Source organism: Furipterus horrens, unplaced genomic scaffold (genome assembly GCF_987537825.1).
Source record: "Furipterus horrens unplaced genomic scaffold, mFurHor1.1.pri manual_scaffold_4, whole genome shotgun sequence".
Lineage (NCBI taxonomy): Eukaryota > Metazoa > Chordata > Mammalia > Chiroptera > Furipteridae > Furipterus > Furipterus horrens.
This window is the reverse complement of record NW_028327174.1, coordinates 109,617,738-109,641,612: the sequence shown is the minus strand read 5'-3', so window position 1 is coordinate 109,641,612 and position 23,875 is coordinate 109,617,738. Positions and strand designations below refer to the sequence as shown.

Genomic DNA, 23,875 nt, shown 5'->3' with positions numbered 1-23,875 from the left:
TCCACAGCCTCTCCCTCTGATTTCTTTGTTCTCCTTGTTCCTCTCTCTCCCATAAAAACACCTGCTTACACTGAGATATTTGGATGGGCTTTGAGATGAGGGTCCCTCATCTTCCAGGCTGCCAACACCTATATAAAACCACTGTCTTTTACATCAACACCTGCCTCTCGAATATGACTTTCAAATAGGTGGGGAGCTGGACCTGCACATCATCTTGTTTATTTTCTGTTTCTAATCTTTTTATTTTGTTGTTGTTGCTTTTTTCTCCCTTTCATTTCCTATCTTCTTTCGGACTGAAGAAATTTTCTCTATTTTCTTGACTGCTACATGGTTTCCATAAACCCTGCCAAATAGTTTCATAGCTGCCTCTAGTTGCCCTTATTTTACCCCAGCTCTAAGTTCAGAACTAGAACTTAAGATGACATGTTGAAGTTTCAGTCTGGTGGTAATAATGGGGACACCATATATCTAGTCACCAGGCCAGCTTACAGCTTGGTTCACTTCCAGGTCAGGGAGCTTGTGTGTCCTCCAGTCTCTATTAAAAATCACGATTCTAGGGGTTGATTAGTACAATATTTTTCTGTTTCATTTGTAGGGCCTGGGTAGGATGGAGCCTTGAGCTTGAGTTTGTTGCTTTTCTATTTTTAGATTTACATTTACTATCGCTGTTTTTGGAGCAGAGAGGTTACATCAAAGCTGAAGTCCTAAACAGCTTCCTTATCACTGCCACGCTCCAGATCAGGCCACCATCACAATACATTTTTGTTAAGCCACCCACCCAGTTTGTGGTACTTTGTTATGGCAGCACCAGGAAACTAACAGATGTGTTCCAAGCAAAATGGGAGTAAAAAAATCATTTCCAGACAATGTGATCAGGAAAGACTTCTACAGGACATGACATTTGTGCTGAGCTTTAGAGATGGCAGGAAGGGAAAGGGCTTTAAGTTACAGTTTTCCTGTCAATAATCCAAATTCCATTTGAAAGCCTGACCCTTTAAAGCAGGATCTCTGGAAAACAAGCTGAATTTGTTTCACTTTAATGCCTTGAAGGTACTGTCAGTTTTGACACCAACATGACTTTCAAGGTATAGAATCTTTGATAACAAAATATTTACACACCCTTTAGAATTTTTGGTGCTAGAAATATTATTTGCTTTTGTAACTTCTATATCACACCATAAAAGGAGGAAGTGTGCTTCATGGAGACCTTATTGAGCAGCAACTAATTAAATCTTAGTCTAACCAAAGTAGACCTGACAGTATCAGGAAACGCAATTTGGAATTACTTGTATTATGACATATTCGCAGTGCTGCTTTTAGGTTCTATTATTATTCCAAACAGTTTAGCTGAATACTCCAGTTGTAAATAAATTCTCGAAATTTCAGTAGTGCCTTTTGCGGGTCAGGGAAAGGGCAGCTGCTCTCCTTACAACTCAGTCTTCAGTTTGTGTTTTAAATCAAACTGAAACACTCTACAGGCTTCCATGCTAAATCTCAGGAATCTACAGATTCCATCTTCGAAAAATGGAGGGGTTAGGCCTGAAACGCGGATCTAAGGATTAAAAAGTTCAGGGTTCTTAATCAGAGGTGCACATCGCCATCCCTGAAGGAGCCTTACAATAACGGGCGTCCCACGCCTTCACCTGCTGGGGCACGACCTCTCCCTATTTTGAAAACGGACCCGAGTGGGTAGTTTGTGCACACAGAGCAGGCCTACGACTCCGCCCGGCGGTCCAGGAAGTGCTTTCCAGTTCAGCACACCCCAGAAAGGCACCCAGCTACTCGAGCTCCTTACAAAGCCTCCCCCGCCCGCTCCTGCCGCCCCGCCCCTAGGCCGTCCGGAGTCAAGGGCCCACTCCCAGCGCGGGCCTACTGGTTCTAGCCACAGGAGCCCTGCCGCCCAGTGAGGCGTAGGCAGGCGCGGGGGCGGGGCCTGGTGCGGGGGCGGGGCCTGCAGCTGCGGCGGGCCATCGGTAGTTGGAGCCTGCCGCCTCGCTCACCAGCCCGTGCTCCTTTGGTTGTGGTGCTGCAGTCACCCCGGGACATGGCCCCAGGCCGGTTTTGGCGCTGCTGCCAGCGAGGCGTAGGCTGGGTCCCGGTACTGTTCATCGCCTTCGTGGTGGCCTGGTCCTACTACGCGTACGTGGTGGAGCTATGCGTGTGTGAGTACTGGGCGGGCGGTGCCCGCCGCGGCTCTCCAAGGGCTTTCCCGGGGCGGAGCGGTTGCGGAAGTGCGGCCGCGCCTGCGTTGGTATCATTCACAGTGAAGACTCGGGCCTGCTGAGCGGCGTCCGTGCGGACCATGGAGCGGAGTGAGCCGCGGGTCCGCGCAGCCGCCGGCCCTTGGGAAGTTCGTTCTTCCCAGTCAAGAGTCAGTAACTCTGACTTAGTGCTGCTTTTAGTCAAAGGATGAGTGAGACGATTGATTCTTTTCTGCGGCTGTTTTCTTACGGAGATTTCTAGTCCGCTCGTCCGTACTGCCGTTTCCCTCGGTAGTTCTCACTTGATTCCGTGGAAAAGGGGACGAACATCCCAGTACACTTGAAGGACTTATGGTACCGGTTTATTTAGGTTGTCCTTAAGATGGAAGGAAATGGCTGTCAATGAAAACACTGATTGACTATTGATTGATTAAGGAAGTAGTGGGTCGGCTTTGTGCAGTTGTTTCAGATTTGCACTGGCCTCTGGGTTCTGGTCTGCTTCTTGCCTCCTTTCTTCGTGAGGACTTGGGGCCACATGGTGAGTGCCATTTGTGAAAGCAGACCCTTGGTATCCTTAGGCTTTGTGTCCGCACTGATTCCACATTATCGAAAGAGAGCCGCGTAAGACAGGGATTGTACGAATGGAAAGCTATGCCCCCCACTCCACTTGAAGGTGTCACAACCAGGACTCCCCATTGTGGCTCTAGGTTTGCACAGCTCTCAGAGAAGTACTTGGCAAAAACCGAGTTCTGCGCATGGAAGAGAGTGCTTTGGCTCAGAAAGTTTGGAAATAGGCCCTTCTGTTAGGCCACACAATTGCTGAGTGGCTGTGAGAATGTGACCCACATCTTTCTATTTAGCATGTAACATTTAGTGAGCCATGAGGGTATTTTAAAATACTGAAGGTGAAAGGTCTTACATAGAGCATGCATTTAATACTGCTAAATTATACGAGTTTAGGGAGAATATGGGAGGTCTGCAGCATCACTGGATTACATAGTTGAGCATGAAAGCTCATTGAGTCTCATATTAAAACTGTTCTTTAAACTACTTATGTATATTTATATTTTCATAAGCACAGGTTCTTCCACTGAAATACATCAATATATAACTTAATAGGAGCTTGAAATTAAGAGAAGTGTAAGTTTTACTTAGTGTGCTATTTCAATAATTCTTACAAAATTTTTATAGCTTCTGATGTTCTTTATAAAACTAGATGGGAGAGGATGATAGTATTTGATTTATTATTATTTTCTTTTTTTAATATGCTTTATTGTTTATGCTGTTACAGTTGTCCCAATTTCTTTTCCCTTTGTTCCCCTCCACCCAGTGACCCCCCTCCCTCCAGTTACCCTCCCCTTAGTCCATGCCCATTGGTTGTGCATATAGTTCTTCTCAACATCTTCCTGTCTACTCCACTCCCTCCTACTATGCTTCTTAATTCCTGTACCATCTCTCTCCCTTTTCCCCTTTCCCCCTCCCCACTGACCTCCTCCCCAGATTTTCCCCATACCTATAATTCTTTTCACACTCTCGTTGCCTACTTAGTTTGCCTTTGTTTCAATTCCCTAGCTTCTTTTGTTGGTTATTGTGATACAGTTTTCATTTTAATGTTCATAGCTTGGATCCTCCCTCTCCTAAACAAGTCCCTTTAACATTTCATATAACAGTGGTTTGGATCTGATGAACGTCTTCAGTTTTACTTTGTCCTCGAAGCACTTTCTCTGCCCTTCTATTCTGAATGACAGCTTTGCTGGATAGAGTAATCGTGGTTGTAGGTTTTTGATTTTCATTACTTTGAGTATTTCTTGCCAGTCCCTTCTTGCCTGCAGGGTTTCTTTTGAAAAATCAGCTGGTAGTCTTATTGGGACCTCTTTGTATGCAATTCTCTTCTTCTGTCTTGATGCTTTTAAGATTCTCCCTTTATCCTTAATTTTTGACATTTTGATTATAATGTGTCTTGGAGTGGTTCTCCCTGGGTCCAGTTATTTTGGAACTCTCTGTGCTTCCTGGATCTGTAAGTCTATTTCCTTCCCCAAGTTCGGAACGTTCTACTTCATTATTTTTTCACATAATTTTTCAATTTCTATTTCTTCTTCTTCACCTTCTGGCAGCCCTATGATTCGGATGCTGGCCTGTTTATAGCTGTCCCATAGGTTTCTGAGCCTCTAATCATTTTCCTCACTTTTCATTTCCTCTTTCTGCACTGGTTGACTGCTTATTTCATCCCTGTGTTCCGATTTGTTGATTTGATCCCAGGTTTTCGTTCCCTCACCACTAGTTTCGTATGTGTTTTTGTTCATTTCAGCAGGACTAGCCTTCATTCCTTCCCCGTCTTGTTTAAGATCTGCTATTAGGTCTGTAAGCATTTTTATAATCAAAGCTCTGAACTGAGCCTCAGAAAGATTTCCTATCTGCTGAGCCGTTAGATATTTGCTGTCTGGTCAGCTGCGTCACCAGGATCTCTGTCATGACCTGTGCCATCCTGGCCGTTTTGTGTTTACCTTTGCTTCCTGGGCAGGGCTGTCACACCTCCTACACTATAGGGGCCAGAGCCCTGTGCACTCGTCACACTGGACGACCCGTCTAACCACACTGTGGCGTTTTCTGCGAGGGTGGGGGTCCAAGATGGATTCTTGCCGTTCACTCTCTGCTGAGAGACCAGGAGCCTTCTCTGTTCCCACCCTCTCTGGGCCTCACAGTCCACAGCAATGGAGGTCTGCCTTCCCCGGCTTTGGAATTGCAAGCTGAGGGGTCTGGTCTGCAGCCGGGGGTGCTCCCCAGGTGCTTCTCGCCTCCCCCTAAATGCGGTGTCTGTGCTTACCGCTGTCCTGCCTCCATTACTGTTGCTGCCTCGGATAGCACAGCTTGAACTCTCCTCCCCGGCTTCACCTCTCCTGCCTGTCCAGACAAGCACCACTTCTTTGTAACTTCATACATTGGACTTCCATTTATTTTCTGAAGCTTCTGGTTATTTCTGGTTTTGAGGTAGTTGTATTTCTTCTTAGTTGTGGAGGGAGATGGAGCGTGTCAGTCTAGGCCTCCATCTTGGCCGGAAGTCTCCTGTGTTTGTTTGCTTCCATGTCCCAGGTAGAGCTGTTGTTCCTGTTACGTTGTAAGGGGCAGAGCCTTAGGTATTCGTCAGTAATGGGCGACCTGTTTCACCACGTTGTGGCACTGTATGCAGGGGAGGGGTCTGAGAAGGAACGATGCTGCTTGCTCAGCACTCGCCCCTTTTTCAGGCACCTCTCCCACTTCCGCATTGGCGCCCCTCTAATTGCTGCCCTGGCCATCATACCCAGAACGGGTGGGTCTGCGGATGTTCTAGGTCCGTGGGGTCCCTTTAAACAAGCGGACTCTGCTGAGAGACCGACAGTTTCTGCCTCTGTCCCAACCCCCACTGGTTTGCACAGTCAGAAGCAATGAGGCTTGATTTTCCCTGGTGCTGGGACGGTGAGCTGCGAGGTCCGGTGAGGAGCTGGGAACGCTCCCCAGGCATCCCTTCTGACTTTTTAAAACGTGTAACTGCGCTTTCCGCTGGCTGCTGCTGTTGCCATTGCTGCCGCCACCACACCGTGTTCTCTCTGCCCCGGCTCTGCACCTCCTACTTGTCTGGATGAGTATTTCTTCTTTATACCTTTGGTTGCTGGACTTCTATGCAGTTTGATTTTCTGGAACTTCTGGTTGTTTCTAGTTTTGAGGTAGTTGTATTCCTTCTTAGTTGTGGAGGGAGACACAGCATGTCTGTCTCGCCTCCATCTTGGCCGGAAGTCTGTTGATTTATTTAATACTTATAATAATCTCTGTAAAGTTAAATAATTTGTCCAGGGTCATATAACTAGTACATGGCATATCAGAATTGGAGCTCAAATGGTATGGCTACAGAGTCCATGCTTTTAAAATTGACAACTATGCAAGACTAGTTGTTTATCCAGGCCTGGACACTCAGGGGAGACTTTAGTATTATTTATGACATATTTGCATATTCTCCTAAAAGGTCGCAGCAGAAGTTTTCTAAATATTAAACAATAAAAATGCCTGGCTCACAGTAGGACATTTGAACAAATAAATTGTTTATGAGGGGCCATTTCTTCCCAGCTTCTCTAACTTCCTCATTTTGTAATTTCATGTACATACACTATATATATCTATATCTATATATAGGTATATACCAGGTCTGTCTAGCAAGTATCCAGCCGCATTATATGAAAAATAGAGATACTTATTGAAGAAGATATAGAATACAAGAAACATTGTACATTGGACAGTGATGCCTCAGTTCCCTTCAAAGTAGGCACCTTGGGACCTCACACAGTTCTAATCGCCATCAGCTGCCTGGTCATATTTTCCTGAATCTCATTGTCGGTCTGAAATCGTTTCCCTTTCAGAGGTGATTTTAGTTTTGGGAAAATCCAGAAGTCACAGGGTGCCAAATCTAGGCTGTAGTGGGGCAGAGTCACCTGGGTGATTTGATGTTTCGCCAAAAAACTGCACAAGATGCTATGCATGAGCAGGTGCATCATTGTGATGAAACTGTCAATCACCAGTCACCCATAGTTGCTGCCTTCTGAATCATCCACATAGTTTCCATGGAATGGAGGAATGTTCAATCTTAAGGCAAAATTGGTTGCAGATTCATTGCTCTACTTGCTCAGTCATTTTGAGTGTGATGGCCACACAGTACACATGCTCACTCAATGGCATCTATCACCCACACTGACTAGTACAGTGAAGTCCTCATTGTTCATGCATGCACGTTCCAGTCCTCTCTCCTTGGCTCCCACATTACATTGATGTCACACAAACCATTCTCATATTAATGATATCTGAACTTTTTCTGGACAGACCTCATATATTAGTCAAGAACTCATATTACTGGAAGGAGTAAGATTGAGAACAAAAATTGACTAAGAAGTCATACATCTAAGATGGCTTTCTCACAGGGGTAATAAGCAGAGAAGTGATTAATTTGTCTTTGATTTTATTTTATTTATTTATTTATTTTTTAAATTTGTCTTTGGTTTTAAATTGAACTGAAATTCTCCTTTGATGCCCCTCAAGGCTGATATTTAAACATACGAATTTAGTTACAGGTGGATTGAACAACATCTCCCCAGGTTCCCAGGGTTTTATCAGAGCATCTTGTTCAGGTCATTTATAGCTGTTAGTAGTAGATGTGTACCTTTTATTTGGCATGTAGAGGATATTAGAGTTTAAAGAGATTTTAGAGATTTTATAATTCAATCCCTTTATTTTATTTCTGAGAAAACTATTATTTGGAAGAGCTGTGTGGTTTGTCCAGGAATCAATATGCCTTTTATATTTTTCAGAGAAAAATATGTAGATTAGAATGGAAACCTCTGAGTCTAGGTATCTTATACTTCCTTTTGTCACCTTCATAATTTCTTCAAATTTAGAATGAGACAAAAAAATAACTTAAACATCAACACTGAGCACACTGTCTCAACACAGTTGATTCTAATATTTTATTGATTTCAAAAGAACCAGCTTTTGATGTGATTTTTCTTTATTTTTCTGTTTTCAATTTCATCTATTTCTAATCTGATATTTATTCTCTTTTACTTTGTGTTTAATTTGCTTTTTTGTACTTAATGTGGAAACTGACATTATTGGATCCATTCTTAGATGTTTAATCCTATAAATTTATCCTTAAATACTGATTTGTTTGCACCCCATCAGTTTTGATATGTTGTATTTTTATTAAATTCAAATTATTTTCCTATTTCACTGTTGTTTTTACCTTTGACCCACGGGTTAGTATAGAAGTATGCCATGTAGTTTGGAGTTACAGTATTTGGGGATTTTTCTGGTATTGTTATTGATTTCAAATTTAATTCCATGTGGTCAGAAAACACACCCTGCGTGACTTAAGTTCTTTAAAAATGTATTCAGGCTTGTTTTATGGCCCAGAATGTGGTCTGTCTTAGAAGTGTTCTATGTACATTTGAGAAAAATGTATTCTATATCCAGCAGTATATTTTGCTGTTCATTGTTGGGTAGAGTATTCTATTATGTCCTAATGCTCCATAAATGTCAATTAAGGGAAGTTGGTAATGTGTAAGTCTTCTATGTTCTTGCTGATTTCTAGTCTGTCAATTAATTGTTGAGAGAGGTGTGACCATATTTGTGGATCTGTCTGTTTCTCCTTCCAGTTCTATCAGTTTTTGCTTCATGCATTTTGCAACATTGTAAGTAGGTACATTAAATGTTTAGAATTGTGTCCTCTTGAAGAATTGACCCTTTTTCATTGTGAAATGACTTTCTCGTCCCTGATGATATTGTTTACTTTGAAATTTACTTTGGCAAATATTAACATGTCCACTAATCTTTCTTTTTTTAATTATATTTTATTGATTATGCTATTACAGTTGTCCTGATTTTTCTGCCTTTGACCCCCTCCACCCAGCACCCTCCTCTCCCTCAGGCAATGCCCCCACCACTGTTCTTGCCCACAGGTCATGCATATAAGTTCTTTGATTACTCCATTTCCTATGCTGTACTTTACATCCCCATGGCTATTCTGTAACTAACTATTTGTACGTCTTAATCCCCTCACCTCTTCACTCATTCCCCATATACTCTCCGTATCCATGATTCTGTCTCTGTTCTTGTTTGCTTAGTTTGTTTTTTAGATTCAATTGTTGAAAGATATATATTATTGCCATTTTATTTTTCATAGTTTTGATCTTTTTCTTAAATAAGTCCCTTTATCATTTCATATAATAATGGTTTGGTGGTAATAAACTCCTTTAGTTTTTTCTTGTCTTGGAAGCTCTTTTATCTGCCCTCCGATTCTAAATGATAGCTTTGCTGCGTAGAGCAATCTTGCCTGTAGGTCACTGCTTTTCATGACTTGGAATATTACTTGCCAATCCCTTTAGTCTGCAAAGTTTCTTTTGAGAAGTTAGCTGAGAGTCTTATGGGGACACCCCTGTAGGTAACTAACTTCTTTTGTCCTACTGCTTTTAAGATTCTCTTTTTATCTTTAACCTTTGGCATTTTAGTTATGATGTGTCTTGGAGTGGGCCTATTTGCATCCATCTTGTTTGGGACTCTGTGCTTCCTGGATTTCCATGTCTATTTCATTAACCCAATTAGGGCAGTTTTCTTTCATTATTTTTCAAATAGATTTCCAATTTCTTGCTCTTTCTCTTCTCCTTCTGACATCCCTATCATGTGAATGTTGGAATGCTTGAAGTTGTCCCAGAGGCTGCTTACATGTCCTCATTTTTAAAAAACTCTTTTTCTTCTTGTTCTGATTGGTAGTTTTTTGCTTCTTTATGTTCCAAGTCATTGATTTGGTCATTTGCTTCATTCACTCTCCTGTTGTTTCCCTGTAAATTGTTCTTTATTTCAATTAGTGTACCCTTTGTTTCTGACTAGATCTGTTTTATACTGCTACTGCTGTGGTCCTCACTAAATTCCTTGAGGATCCTTATAACCAGTGTGTTGAACTCCGCATCTGATAGATTGCATATCTCCAGTTTGTTTAGTTCCTTTTCTGGAGTTTCGATCTGTTCTTTCTTTGGGCCATGTTTTTTTGTCTCCTTGTTTTGGCAGCCTCCCTGTGCTTGTTTCTGTGTATTAGGTAGAGCTGCTTTGACTCTGTGTCTTGGTAGTGTGGCCTAATGGACACCTACAGTCTCCCTTATCACCCAAGCTGGGTACTTGAGATGTGCCCTACATGTGAGCTGAGTACACCCTCCTCTTGTAGTTGAGCATTGATTGCTGTTGGCAGATCAATGGGAGGGATTTACCCAAGCCAGTCAGCTGCAAGGATTGTCTGTGACCACTTACCACCAACCTCTGCCCTTCGTGGAGGATTAGCTTTGTCGGGGCAGGGTGTTAGTGCTCCGACGTGGTCCTTAGCTGTCCACTGGGTGTGCTGGCCTTGGGGTTTCCTGGGTGGTGCAGGCCAAGGTCAGTTCCCAGCTGTGTTCTGCCTGGGGCCACCTGCCTGAACTATAAAGGAATCTGAAATGCCTGCTACTTGTGCTGGGCTTGGAGATTCCCTGGCAAAGCCAAGATGAGAATCTAGGCTGGCTGCTGCTATTGCCAGGCTGGTGGCTCACTGAGACCAGGTGTTGTTTGTTTGAGAGAGTAGGAGGTTTTGCAGTATGAGCTAAGACCAGCCATTCATATGGAAAAGGAACTTGGGTGGGACAGAGTCTCTGGGGATCTCCAAAGCAGGTCAAGTAGAGTTACGTAGCCAGGTTGATGGAGTCTCAGATAGGGCACCAGCTTGGGCTCTGCAGCTCTGTTGGGGGAGGATTTAGAAAAGGGACAGTGGCCTCTGCTTTCCTGGATGCCATGCTCACCTTGATGCCAGGCACTTCAGTTTCTCCTAGTAAGCCACTGGTGCCTTTCAAGCTGCTACCCAGGTGCTGGAGTTAAGAGGGAGTGAGTCTGAGTAGGTGAGTCCATGTGTGTGTTCTTTAAGAGGAACTGTTTGGGACTCCAGAAGTTTCTTCTGCTGACTCAATCCCCACTTTTTTTTGCAGCTAGATGTTCTGGGGACTTATCTTCCTGGGCTGGGGCCCTGGTGTGGGACTGGGACTCCTTGCTCCTGATATCCCTCCTGAATTTTTATCCACCACATGAGGGTGAGGGACTAGCCCATTTCACGTGTGTGCCCCTCCTACTAGTCTAGATGGATGTGGTTTTTTAAATTCCGTAGTTGTCTGACTTCCATTCAACTCAATTTCTGACAGTTCTGAGCAATGTTTATTTTATATTTTAGTTGTAATTTTGATGTGGTTGTGTGAAGAGGGGAGCCATGTCTCTGTCTATGCCACCATCTTGACATTCGTAACCTTTCTTTTAATTAGTGTTAGCATGGTATGTCTTTCTCTGTCCTTTTACTTTAACCTTTCTATATTTTTACATTTAAAATGCATCTGTTGGCCCTCACTGGTGTGACTCAGTGGGATAGGCATTATACCGCAAACTGAAAGGTCACCAGTTCAATTCCCAGTCTGGACACATGCCTGAATTACTGGCTAGGTCCTTAATTGGGGACATGCGAGAAGCAACTGATCAAAGCTTCTCTGGCACATCAGTGCTTCTCTCCCTCTCTCTTTCCCTCTCTTCCCCTCTCTGTAAAAATAAATAAATAAAACCTTAAAAAAAAAATGCCTCTCAGGTAAGCAGCATATAATTAGGTTTTATTTTTTAAATCCATCCTGAAAATCTCTGTTTTTTTAAAATATTAACATGAAACATTGTGTTAGCTTCAGGTCTACCACATAATATTCATATCTATCTATATTGAAAAATAATCACCACAATAAATTTAGTTAACATTCATCACCACAAATAATTACAAATTTTTTTCCATGTGATATGAACTTTTAAGATTTACTCTTAGAAAGTTTCAAATATATAGTACAGAATTAACAATAGTAACCATGCTATACAATCTCTGCCTTTTAATTGGGGAGTTTTGACCAATTACAATTAATGTGATTATTGACATAGTTAAGTTTCAGCCTTATCATTTGCTATTTTTTTAACCATATTTTATTGATTATGTTGTTACAGTAGTTCCAACTTTTTTTCCCTTTGCTCCTCTCTGCCCAGTACACCCTATTCCCTTCAGCAATCCCACCCCCCTTATTCATGTCCATGGTTAGTGCGTATAAGTTCTTTGGCTTCACCCTTTCCTATATTATTCTTAATATCCCCCTGTCTATTTTGTACCAACCAATTATGCTTCTTAGTCACTGCGCCATTTCCCCATTTCACCCCCTCCCCACTCCCAGCTGATAACTCTCCCAATGATCCCCATACCTATGATTCTGTTCCTATTCTGGTTTGCTTAGTTGGATTTTGTTTTTATTTTTTAGATTCAGTTGTTGATAGTTGAGAGTTTGTTGTCATTTTAGTGTTCATAGTTTTGATCTTCTTTTTCTTAAGTAAGTCCCTTTGATATTTCATACAATAATAGCTTGGTGATGATTAACTCCTTTAGCTTCACCTTATCTGTGAAGCACTTCATCTGCCCTTCCATTCCAAATGATAGCCTTGTTGGATAGAGTGATCCTGGTTGCAGGTTGCCTTTCATCACATTGAATACTGCTTCCCAGTCCCTTCCTGCCTGCAAAGTGTTCTCTGAAAAATCAGCTGATAGTCCTATAGGCAACTCTCCGCCTCTCTCTTGCTGCCCCAGGACTCTGTCTTTATCTTTCACCTTTGGCATCTCAGTCATGATGTGTCCTGGTGTGGTCCCCTCTGGGTCCAGCTCGCCCGAGAACCTCCATGCTTCCTGGACCTGTATGTCCATCTCCTTTGTAAAATTTAGGAAGTTTTCCTCATTTTTTTCAATTCTTGCTTCCTCATTCTGCACTGGTTGACTATTTTTTTCTTCCATATGTTCCAAATCACTGATTTGAACCCCAGGTTCTTTCCCTTCACCATTGGTTTTGTGTGGATTTTCCCTCGTTTCACTTAGCATAGCCTTCACTTCTCTTATGCATTTGCCCTACTCAGGTATATCTGTCAAGCCTGTGAGCATCTTTATCACCAGTATTTTGAATTCTGAGTCTGTTAGGTTGTCTTATTTCCTCATCTATTAGGTTGGCTATCTCCTTGTCGCTTAGTTCTCCCACTGGAACCTTGATCCATTTCCCTTTTTGGGCCATACTTTTCTGTCTCCTCATTCTGACAGGCTTCTGTGTTTGTTAGCCTCCGCAGCTCAGGTAGGGCTGTTGTCCCTGTTACATTGTAAGGGACGGAGCCTTAGGGATTCGTCAGTACAGGGTGACCTGTTTCACCACGTTGTGGCACTGTATGTGGGGGAGGGGTCTAAGAGGGAACAATGCCGCCTGCTCAGCACTCACCCCCTTTCTGGGCACTTCTCCCACTTCTGCACCAGACTGGCGCCCCTCTAGCTGCTGCCCTGGCCGTCGTTCCCAGAGTTCATGGGTCTGAGGACATTCTAGGACCTTGGGGTTCCTTTAAACAAGCGGACTCTGCTGAGACCGGCAGTTTCTGCCTCCACCCCAACCCCCACTGGTCTGCACCGTCAGAAGCAATGAGGCTTGATTTTCCCTGGTGCTGGGACTGTGAGCTGCAAGATTCGGTGAGGAGCTGGGAACGCTCCCCAGGTGTCCTTTCTGACTTTTAAAATGTGTGTGGGCTTTCTGCTGGCCTGCCACTGCTGCTGCCACCACACCGTGTCCTCTCCCTGCCCCGGCTCCACCCCTCCTACCTGTCTGGATGAGTATTTCTTCTTTATACCTTTGTTTGCTGGACTTGCATGCAGTTTGATTTTCTGGAACTTCTGGTTGTTTCTAGTTTTGAGGTAGTTGTATTCCTTCTTAGTTGTGGAGGGAGACACAGCATGTCTGTCTACGCCTTTATTTTGGCTGGAAGTCCATTTGCTATTTTAAAATCTGTTCTATCTGTTCTTTGTTTCCTTGTCCTCCTTCTTCGGCCTTTTGAATTAATCAGCTTTTAAATGGTTTAAAATTTTTGAATTATGCTGGCTGGATAGTTCGTTGGTTAGAGTGTTGTCCCAATGTGCCAGGGTTGTAGGTTCGTTCTCTCGTCGGGGCACATACAGGAATCAACCAGTGAATGCACATGTGGGTGGAACAGCAAACAATGGGGAACACAATTATCAGAGTTAGATCTGACACTTGTTTTGACTAACTTTTGGCATCTGAATCCAAAAATGACCCCCGTTTTTTGCTATCACATCAACTTTTTAAGGTACAGAATACCCTCCCTTTGGCCCAAAAGCCATACAAAATGTATGTACAAAGGAAAATAAAAAATTACCTGAATGTACTGTTTTTTTAGAGTTATTTTATTCATATAAAGGCTATTTATTGTTACTGTAAGTCAAATTGTGTACAAGTAGTAAAGTTCTGCTACCAAACATACATATTAAGGTATTTTATCTTTTCAAACCACAGGCTAGGAGGTGCCAAAATGAGATACTTATAACAGTCTCCTTCAGTTGGCAAAGCTTTAATGAATTGCTTCATGAGACCCAGTTTTATGTGCAGAGGTGGGAATATAATGATCTTTCTGTCAACAAGTGGCTCATGTAGAATGTTGGATCACCAGGTTTGAGGTCAGATCTTGGAGGTCAATTCGACTCCAACCAATGCCTCTCACGAGCGCTGCTGTCCCACATACACAGAAAACAGGGGTACTTGGTGTGTCCGTGTTGCTGACCAAGAAGGAAGCAGACCATTTTAAGGTCAGCACAGATGATCCAATTGTGCTTGTGATATTGTAACAGATCAATGATTCTCTTTTTGTCTTCATATTCTTCACGAAAACAAACTGAATGGTCAACTGGGACTGCACCAAATAAATTGCCATTGTGGAGGAGGACACACTTCAAGCTCCGCTTTGAGCTGTTGCCATTCAGTTGTATTCAAGATTAGAATTCCCAATTCCTCCATTAAACCATGTATGTTATGGCAATGCACAAAGCCACCATCACTCTGAAAGTAGTGCAGAAATGTACTTTCTCTTGATCGAAAGTAGGATACCTTCGCTCCTTTTTTTTTTTTAAATATATTTATTTGTTTGTTCATTTATTTTTAGAGAGAGGGGAATGCAGAAAGAGAGGGAGAGAAACATCACTGTGTGGTTGCCTCTCATTCGCGCCCCCAACTGGGGACCTGACGTGCAACCTAGTCATGTGCCCTGACTGGGAATTGAACCAGCGACATTTGGCTCGCAGGCCGACACTCAATCCACTGAGCCACAGCAGCCAGGACCCTTCGCTCCTTTTTTAAGCAGATTTTTCTTGTGCAGTTTTGATGTTAGGAGTTCTGAAGCCTTTTTTGGATAGTCCCAAATCTCGTGCCAAATCATTCAACTCATGCTGATCAAATTCCTTATGAACTGAGTCATCTTCAATTTCAAAATCTTCATCGTTGCTGTCACTTAATTCTTCACCGTACTCCTGTTTTTCAAAAGAGGGTAGTTGAATGAAAACTGGCACTGGAATTTCAGCTGAATGTAGACTAGGATACTCTATTTTACATTTACTTTTCTTGTTATATCCTGACGTTTTCACTATACAAAAGTAACAGTCACTTGAATGATGTTTGGGCTCTTGCCGAACCATAGATACACCAAATGGCGATTTATCACGTGTTCCCTTCGTCCACATCTATAAACTCTCAGAACACTGCACACCTGTGAGGGGCCAAAGACATATCTTGATCACCAAATTTTACTTTAAGATATGCAAAATACCTGGCTTCTGTGGCTCAGTGGATTGAGCATCGGCCTGCGAGTCAAGTGTCCCGATTTATTCCCAGTCAGGGCACATGACTAGGTTGTACGTCAGGTCACCAGTTGGGGGCGTGAGTAAGAGGCAACCACACAGTGATGTTTCTCTTCCTCTCTTTCTCCTTTCCCTTCTCTCTCAAAATAAATAAACAAACAAACAAATTATTAAAAAAAAAAAAGACGCAAAATAGGCTTGCCTGACAAATGCGCTGATGTTTGTCCTTTGACTGGGAATGGTGAAATTGCCACAGATATGACAAAACGAGTCAGGGTTGCTTAGGCACTTACGATGAGAAATAGCAGAGGCAGACATGATCTGAAGGGAAGGAAATAAGTATGTATGCAAATAAAAAAATAAATTCTAACTCCTTGTATACAGACAAGAACTCGGACTACACTGGGAATATGATTCACTATATCGAGTGGCATACAACCTCTCACCACACTGTCTCATGTGTAACTGAATAGCCTAAATGAGTATGAACCTGTCGCTGGTCTCCAAGGTTGTCCACCACCGCTCCCCACTCGAGGGAGGTTTGCTCTCAGCCAATAGGAGAGCACTAGTGCTTCACTCAATCCAGGCTCCATCCAGCCTAGACTGGTCACATTAAGAGAAGCTGTAGAGAAAAAACTTGACGTGATAGCAGAGAACTAACTGCAGTTTTGAAATTAGCATGCCTATTTAAGTCTAAAACAGCTGAAAAATCGAACTCAACAGGAATTATGTTAAAAATTGTTCCCCTGTGAAATCGATGTCTCTCTCTCTCCGTCCCCCTCCCTCCCTCCCTCCCTCTTCCCTCTCTAAAATCAATAAAGTAAAAAAAAATTTTTTGAGGTTATTTTTATGATGATTTTCTCTTTGCTGTCTTATTAGCTAGAACTCTGTTATTTTAGTGCTTGCTTTAGGGTTCAAATGTTTATTTTATTTTTTTGAGAGTGGGAAGAGGGAGAAAGAGAGGAAGAGAAACATTGATGTGGAAGAGAGAAACATCACTGACCAAATCTGCAGCCTAGGCATGTGTCCTGATGGGGGAATGAACAGCAACCATTTGCTTTACAGGACAGTGCCCAACCAACTGAACTACATTGGTGAATGCTGCTTTAGGATTTATAGTGTACATCCTTACCATATCATAACTTATCTTCAGGTGATAAACTACTTTACATACAGTACCTTATAAAAGCAGTCCTTTGTTTCTTCCCTCCCAGCCTTTATGCTATTGTTATCATGCATTTTATATGTTGTAAAACTCACAGTATATTGCTGTTACTTTGTTTAAAAAGTTTATTTTCGTCTTAAAAGATTTAAATAGCCCTGGCTGGTGTGGCTCAGTGGATTGAGCGCCAGCCTCCAAAGCAAAGGGTCACTGATTCGATTCCCAGTCAGGCAGGGCACATGCCTGGGTTGTGGGCCAGGTCCCCATTTGGGATGCGAGAGAGGCAAACACACACTGATGTTTCTCTTTCTCTCTCCCTTCCCTTCTCTCTAAAAATAAATAAATAAAACCTTTTTAAAAAAAGAGATTTAAATAATATGAAAACAAATGTTACATATTTACCATGTAGTTACCATTTTTAATACCTTTCTTTTTTTTTATTTGAGAGAAACATCTAATTGTTCCACTTTATTTTATTATTTTTGTTTATTCTATTACAGTTGTCCCACTTTTTCCCCCTTTGCCCTCCTATGCCCAGCTCACCCCCTGCTCCACAGTCAATCCCCACACCGTTGTCCATGCCCATGGGTCATTCATACATGTTCTTTCATTAATTCCTTCCCCTTCTTTCCACCATTCCCCCCATACCCCCTCCCCTCTGGCAGTTGGAACAATGTCTGGATCTGTTTTGCTCATTAGTTTATTTTGTTCATTAGATTCCTCTTATAAGTGAGATCATATGGTATTTGTCTTTTACTGACTGGCTTATTTCATTTAGCATAATACTCTCTAGTTCCATCTATGCTGTCACAAAAGGTAGGAATTCCTCCTTTCTTCTGGGTAGTATTCCATTATGTAAATGTACCAGTTTTTAAATCCACTCACCTCCTGATGGGCACTAGGCTCTTTCCAGTACTTGGCTATTGTAAGTGGTGCTGCTATGAACATAGGGGTGCATAAATTCTTTTAAATTGGTGTTTCAGGATTCTTAGGATATATTCCCAACAGTGGAATCACTGGGTCGAAAAGCAGTTCCATTTTTAATTTTGGAAGAAATTCTCTACTGTTTTCCACAGTGGCTGGGCCAGTCTACATTCTCTCCAACAGTGCAGTAGGGTTCCCTTTTCTCCACATCCTCGCCAGCACTTGTTGTTTGTTGACTTATTAATGATAGCCATTCTGACAGGTGTGAGGTGATATCTCATTGTGGTTTTAATTTGCATCTGTCTTGTGGCTAGTGATATTGAGCATTTTTTCATATGTCTATGGGCCACCTGTATATCCTCTTTGGGGAGGTGTCTATTCAGGTCCCTTGCCCTTTTTTGGGGCAGGGTATATTTTATTGATTATCCTTTTACAGTTGTCCCAATTTCCTTTCCCTTCACTCCCCTCTGCCCAGCACCCCACTTCCCTCTAGCAGTCCCACCCCCCTTAGATCATGTCCATGAGTCATGCATAGAAGTTCTTTGACTTTATCCTTTTCTGTGCTATTTTTAATATCCCCCTGTCTATTCTTCACCCTCCTACTATGCTTCTTAATCCCTGGACCATTTCCCCCCTTCTCCCCCTTCCCTGTCCAGCTGACACCCCTCCACATGCTTTCCATTCCTATGATTCTGTTCCCACTGTGGTTGTAGGCTTAGTTTTTTTTTTTTTTGTTTTTTTTTTTTTTATATTCTGTTGTTGATAGTTGTGAGTTTGTTGTCATTTTACTGTTCGTAGTTTTGATATTTTTCTTAAATGTTTTCTTTAACATTTCATATAATAATGGCTTGGTGATGATGAACTCTTTCATCTTTGCCTTGTCTGGGAAGCACTTTCTCTGCCCTTTCATTCTAAATGATAACGTTTCTGGATAGAGTAGTCTTGGTTGCAGGTGCTTGCTCTTCATTACTTTGAATACTTCTTGCCAGTCCCTTCTTGCCTGCAAAATTTCTTTTGAGAAATCAGCTAATAGTCGTATAGGTACACCTTTGTAGGTAACTCTCTTCTTTTCTCTTGCTGCTTTTAATATTATATCTTTATCTTTAACCTTTAGTATTTTAATTATGATGTGTCTTGGTGTGGTTCTCTCTGGGTCTAGCTTGTTTGGGATTCTCTTTGCGTCCTGGACTTATATGTTTATTTCCTTCCCCAAATTAGGGAAGTTTTCCTTCATTATTTTTTCACATAATTTTTTATTTCTTGCTCTTCCTCTTCTCCTCCTGGCACCCCTCTAATTCGGTTGTTGGTAACTTTAAAGTTGTCTCAGAGATTCTTAAGCCTTTCCTCCTTTTTTCAGTTCTTGTTTCCTCCTTCTGTACTGGTTGACTGTTTTATTTCTTCATTATGTCCCAATTCATTGATTTGAACCCTGGTTTCCTTCCCTTCACCAGTAGTTTTATGTGGATTTTCCTTCATCTCACTTAGTATAGCTTTCATTTCTTCCCTGTTATACTTAATTTTGTCTGTCAAGTCTGTGAGCATCATTATCACCAGTGCTTTGAACTGTGCATCTGTTAAGTTGGCTATCTTCTCGTCACTCACATCTCCCACTGGAACCTTGGTCTGCTTCCCATTTTGGGCCGTACTTCTCTGTCTCCTCATATTGACAGCTTTTTGTGTTTGCCTCTGTGTCTTAGGTAGAGCTGCCGCACCTGTTTTATTGTAAGGGTATTCGTCACCCTGGTGACCTGTTTCACCATGTTGTGGTGCTGTATGTGGGGAAGGGGTATGAGAGGGAACAGTGTGGCTTGCCCTGCACGCACTCCTTTTCTAGCACTACTTCTCCTTCTTGTACTAAACAAGGTTCCTCCATTGAGAGACCGGAAGTTTCTTCCTCTGCCCCAAGCCACTACTGGTTTTCACAGTCAGAAGCAATGTTACTCTTTTCCCTGTGCTGGAACCATTAGCTCTGTGGTCTGGTTTGGGGCTGGGATTGCTTCCCAAGTTTAAAATGTATGACTGCACTTTTCACTGTGGCTACAGTCCCTGTACAGCTGCTAGCTGTGCCACCAGCTGCCGCCGCCGCCAGGCACCAGCTCTGCAGCCACTGCTGCAGCGCCACACCTCATTCTCTCCATCCTGACTTTGTCCCTCCAACTGTCTGGCTGAATATTTCCTCTTTATTTCTTTGTTGAACTTCCATGTAGTTCGGTTTTCTTGATCTCCTGGGTTTTTTTAGTTTTGAAGTGGTGTAAATTCCTTCTTAGTTGTGAGGGAAACACAGTGTGTCTACCTATGCCTCCATCTTGGCTGGAAGTCTGGGGACTATTAACTGTATCCACCACTTCAAGTGGTATGTGCCAAGTTTCTGCATTCTGTAAAGGTTCAGTTTTTCTTTATAATTAACAAGTATTCTGGTAGACCTAGGTACACTACACAGATCCCTCTTCAAGAAAGGACTTGCTGCTCAGTTGTGGCAAGCAAGGTCGGCAGACAGCTGTCAGCCCTTCTAACCTGGTTCACCTCACCCAAGGCCACACCCTTCCCGGAAGCAGCATGCCTCCTGTACCTGAGGGACTACTTCTGTGCTCCAGCCCAGGCTCAGATAGGCCTGCATTACAATTAGAATCCTCCTCTGTTTCCTCCCCTTACTTTCACATACGTTGATCCTCAGTAAATATTTTATACCCTACATTTTATTTCAGCACCTGATTCCAGAGAAACTTAGACAGTATCTTTGTGGGCAGATCTGTTTCTGATTTCTTTTACCTACTCTTTTTAGCATCTCTGAGGATTCTTGCTTAAAACAGATATTATTGTGCTGATTGCCAAATGGTGATTTTTCTAATTCCATGATTTCTTCTCTATGAGAATTCTACTGTAAGCAAGAGGTTTCCTAATTTTAGTTAAACATTTATTATTTAAAAAGTATATTTATTTATTTTCAGAGAGTGAGGGAAGAGAGGGAGGAAGAGAGGGAGAAACATTGACATTAGAGTAAATTATTCGTACATGCCCTGACGTGAGACTGAACCTGTAACCCAGGCATGTACCCTGACTGGGAATCCAACCATTGACCTTTTGCTTTGCAGAATGATGCCCAACCAACTGAGCCACACCAGGGGCCATTTATTCATTGATATCAGCATGCTCTTGTGGATTCTTATTTTATGGTTTATAATCTTATCATTTCTTTTGCTGCTCAGATTGTCCCAGATTTGGCCAATAGGATCTGTTTCAATTTGATTTCTCTGTCCTTTTGACATGTCCCCATCATTTTATTTCTTCCTTACTTTCTGTCAACATGCGATTTTTTAGGCTTATCTGATACTTTTCCTGCCCCTGGAATCTGCCATTGCAAAGCGGACCAAATCTGAACGTAAGAGATAAAAACATTCAAGTACTAGAAGAATGCGTGAGTGGATGATCTTATAACCAGGGATTAAGGAAAGCCCAATAGAAAAAAAGTGGCTGGTGATGTAAATAGATAGTTCAGAGTAAAAAAAATGAAAATGGCTCATAAACTTATGAAAAGATACTTACTCTCACAAATAAATGCAAAGTAAAATTACCCTGCAGTACCAAAATTTGAAAACACTATTGGGTATACTATGAAGAAACGGGGAGTCTCATGCATTTCTGGTAGGAGTGTAAAATGGTGCAACCTCTATAACAAGAATTTGGGGGATAAGCTGACAGATATACTTTTTGTCCAGTAATACTACTATTAGAAATCTACACTGAAAATGAACTTCCACAACTAACACATCCATAAGGTTATTCATTGCCACATTGTTTGTAGCAGCAGAAGACTGGAGACTACCCAGATGTCTGTCAATAGAGGCCTGATTGTATTACTGAAACCCCCACACAATGGAGCACTGCACTTTTTTTTTTTTCAAACAAACCATGGTTGTGTCTATGTACTAATGTGTAGTGATAAAAAAAGCAATGTGTAGAATGGTTTGTAAATGGAGAAATTAGAAATACAGCGTGGGTAAAAGTAGGTTTACGGTTGTATGTGAAGCAGTTTATTCTTATGTTATTATTTATTAATTATTGTGTTATTTTTTCATACAAACAACTGTAAACCTACTTTTGCCCCACCATGTATGTACTTACTTTTTTTGATAAAAGTATAAGAAAGATAAAACAAATACTAACAAAAATGATAACGGGATGAAAAATGAAAGCCAGGCCTTTCTGAGTACCTTTTTATATAGTATTGACTTTTAAACTATTGACATTTTATGTATATTGAAAAAATAAAATTAAAACAAAGAGGGGGAAAAAGCGAACTCTAAAATTTGAAATCATGATAAATGAACTTAATTTATTAAATTATTATTTTTTGTTTTTTCCTTTTTAAAAAAAGATTACTAATTTGAGAGAGAGAGAAAGAGAGAGAGAGAGAGAAATATTGATTTGTTGTTCCACCCATTTATGCACTCATTGGTTGCTTCCTGTATGTGCCCTGACTGGGGTTCGAACCAGCAACCTTGGTGCATCGCGGTGATGCTGTAACCAACTGAGTTACCTGGTCTCGGCCTCAAGTGACTTTTAAACATAGTACTCCTTAATGGGATATAGTTTAAAGCCAAAGCAAAATAAAATTTAAAAGCTGCAAAGAAATCTTAAACTAGTATGCAGTTTTTAAACTATTTTATGTATATTTTAGGATAAACCAAATCAGTAAATTAGTTAGGAGCTAAGGTTTTCATTGTAAAAGCAAAGAGATGCAAATATTATGCCAAAGAAATTGAGAAAAAACTACAGAGGTACATCTCAGACTAATTAAGTAACTGTGAGTGCCATAGAGGAGTCTTGTTCAAGGTAAGCACAAAGGAAAGAGCTAAAGAAACAGCATAACTATAACCATATAAATACACCTAAAATTAACAAAGGTCTGAAAAAAATGTTTAATGTGATTGCAGTGTCAATGATAAAGAAGAATTTGAGTTTTAGCATTTTAGTGTTTTTAGGATTTTTTGAGTGTGCAATCCTGAATTTGTATTAGTGTTTACATTTTATAACAACTTTATTTTTATGAAAATTATATTAAGGTAAATAGTCAATCTGTGATAAAAATTATGCACAAAATGTTTAAAGTATGTTAATTAACTTTTTTTTTTTTTCTATTCTAGTTACACTTTCTGGAAATGGAGAAAATGGTAAGGCACTTTTAGTCTCAGTTTAAGTAGACTACTTATGGTATCATAATTGCAACCCATGTTCTTTTTATTTAGTGATGACCATGTTTTTGTTTTCAGGAAGACAATATATTTTTTAAGTTTAAGTAATTAAAATGAGATGTAATACTGGGTGTATTTCTGTACATTTATTATATTCTTGTTGGCATTATTTAGATAAATTGAAATAGTTATTTTGTAAGGCGTCTAGTACCCAGTCTTTTTGATGTGTACATATTTCTGTCTCGTCTGTTCTTCAGAACTCTGTAGTATAGTTCAAAGATATTTAATATCAAGGGTGGAGGAAGGGATTTTATTTTCTCTTGTTTATACAATTATTAAGAATAGTACTTTCCTACTCATAGACATTTAGTTAAATAGTCAGACTATAATTTTGTAAATTGTGTTACTAGTTCACTTTGAAAGGGAATTAAAAGTTTATATCATGACTAGTCAAAGACAATGACTAGAGGGAAAAATATTTGCTCAAAATTCACAGAGATAAAATAAAAATTTGGGTGTATTGAGATCAAATTTCAGAAATAAATTTGATTTGAGATACAGAAAGCCAGGGAATTTCTAGAACATTTAAACAGTTAGAAATTAATATTTATTCTTATTACTGAAAGTAATTAGGCATTAATTATGTAAATCTAAAGTTGCCTTAGAATCTGATTTCTCAGTAACAGAATAAACATAGACTCAATCTTGGTAGGCTTGTTTTTCTTCCTTTAAATCGAAACCATGTCCCATATGTTGAATGAACACTATTGAAACAGAGAATTTCTATTCTTACAACAGAACTTTTAACTTGTATCATTATTTCTTGGGGCTGTTTTCCCCATGTCTTCCAAAGAGTCGTTTGATGAAGTTTTTTCTTTGCTTATTGTTTTTTTTAGTTCAGTAACAGGTGATTTTTGAATCAGACTTTTTGATTTATAAGTTCAGTTTTTCTTTCAGCTTTGATTTAATTTGCTTAGTTAACTTTATATGTTTCTTCTAGCACATATATGTGACCAGAAGTTTGTTATTAGCAGTAACATTAATTCAAACTTGTTTAAAAGCAATATTTTCTATTATTTTTTACATCATAATTTTGATGCTGGAGGGGAAAGTCCCCTAGTGG

At 40.9% G+C, this 23,875-nt stretch overlaps 1 protein-coding gene across 3 annotated transcripts in view; it reads left to right on the top strand.

Annotated features, from left to right (window-relative positions):
* Window positions 1-1,972: 1,972 nt before the first annotated feature.
* Window positions 1,973-23,875, top strand: part of ZDHHC20 (zDHHC palmitoyltransferase 20) — an 82,850-nt gene continuing 60,947 nt past the window's right edge. For 2 of the 3 annotated variants that reach the window (XM_090273914.1, XM_090273915.1), the window contains exons 1-2: window positions 1,973-2,162; window positions 22,705-22,731. In XM_090273914.1, coding sequence (XP_090130040.1) covers window positions 2,045-2,162; window positions 22,705-22,731 — 145 coding nt within the window. In that variant the 5' untranslated portion in view covers window positions 1,973-2,044. The remainder of the gene's footprint in view (window positions 2,163-22,704; window positions 22,732-23,875) is intronic. The other variant, XM_090273916.1, reaches the window with a different exon arrangement.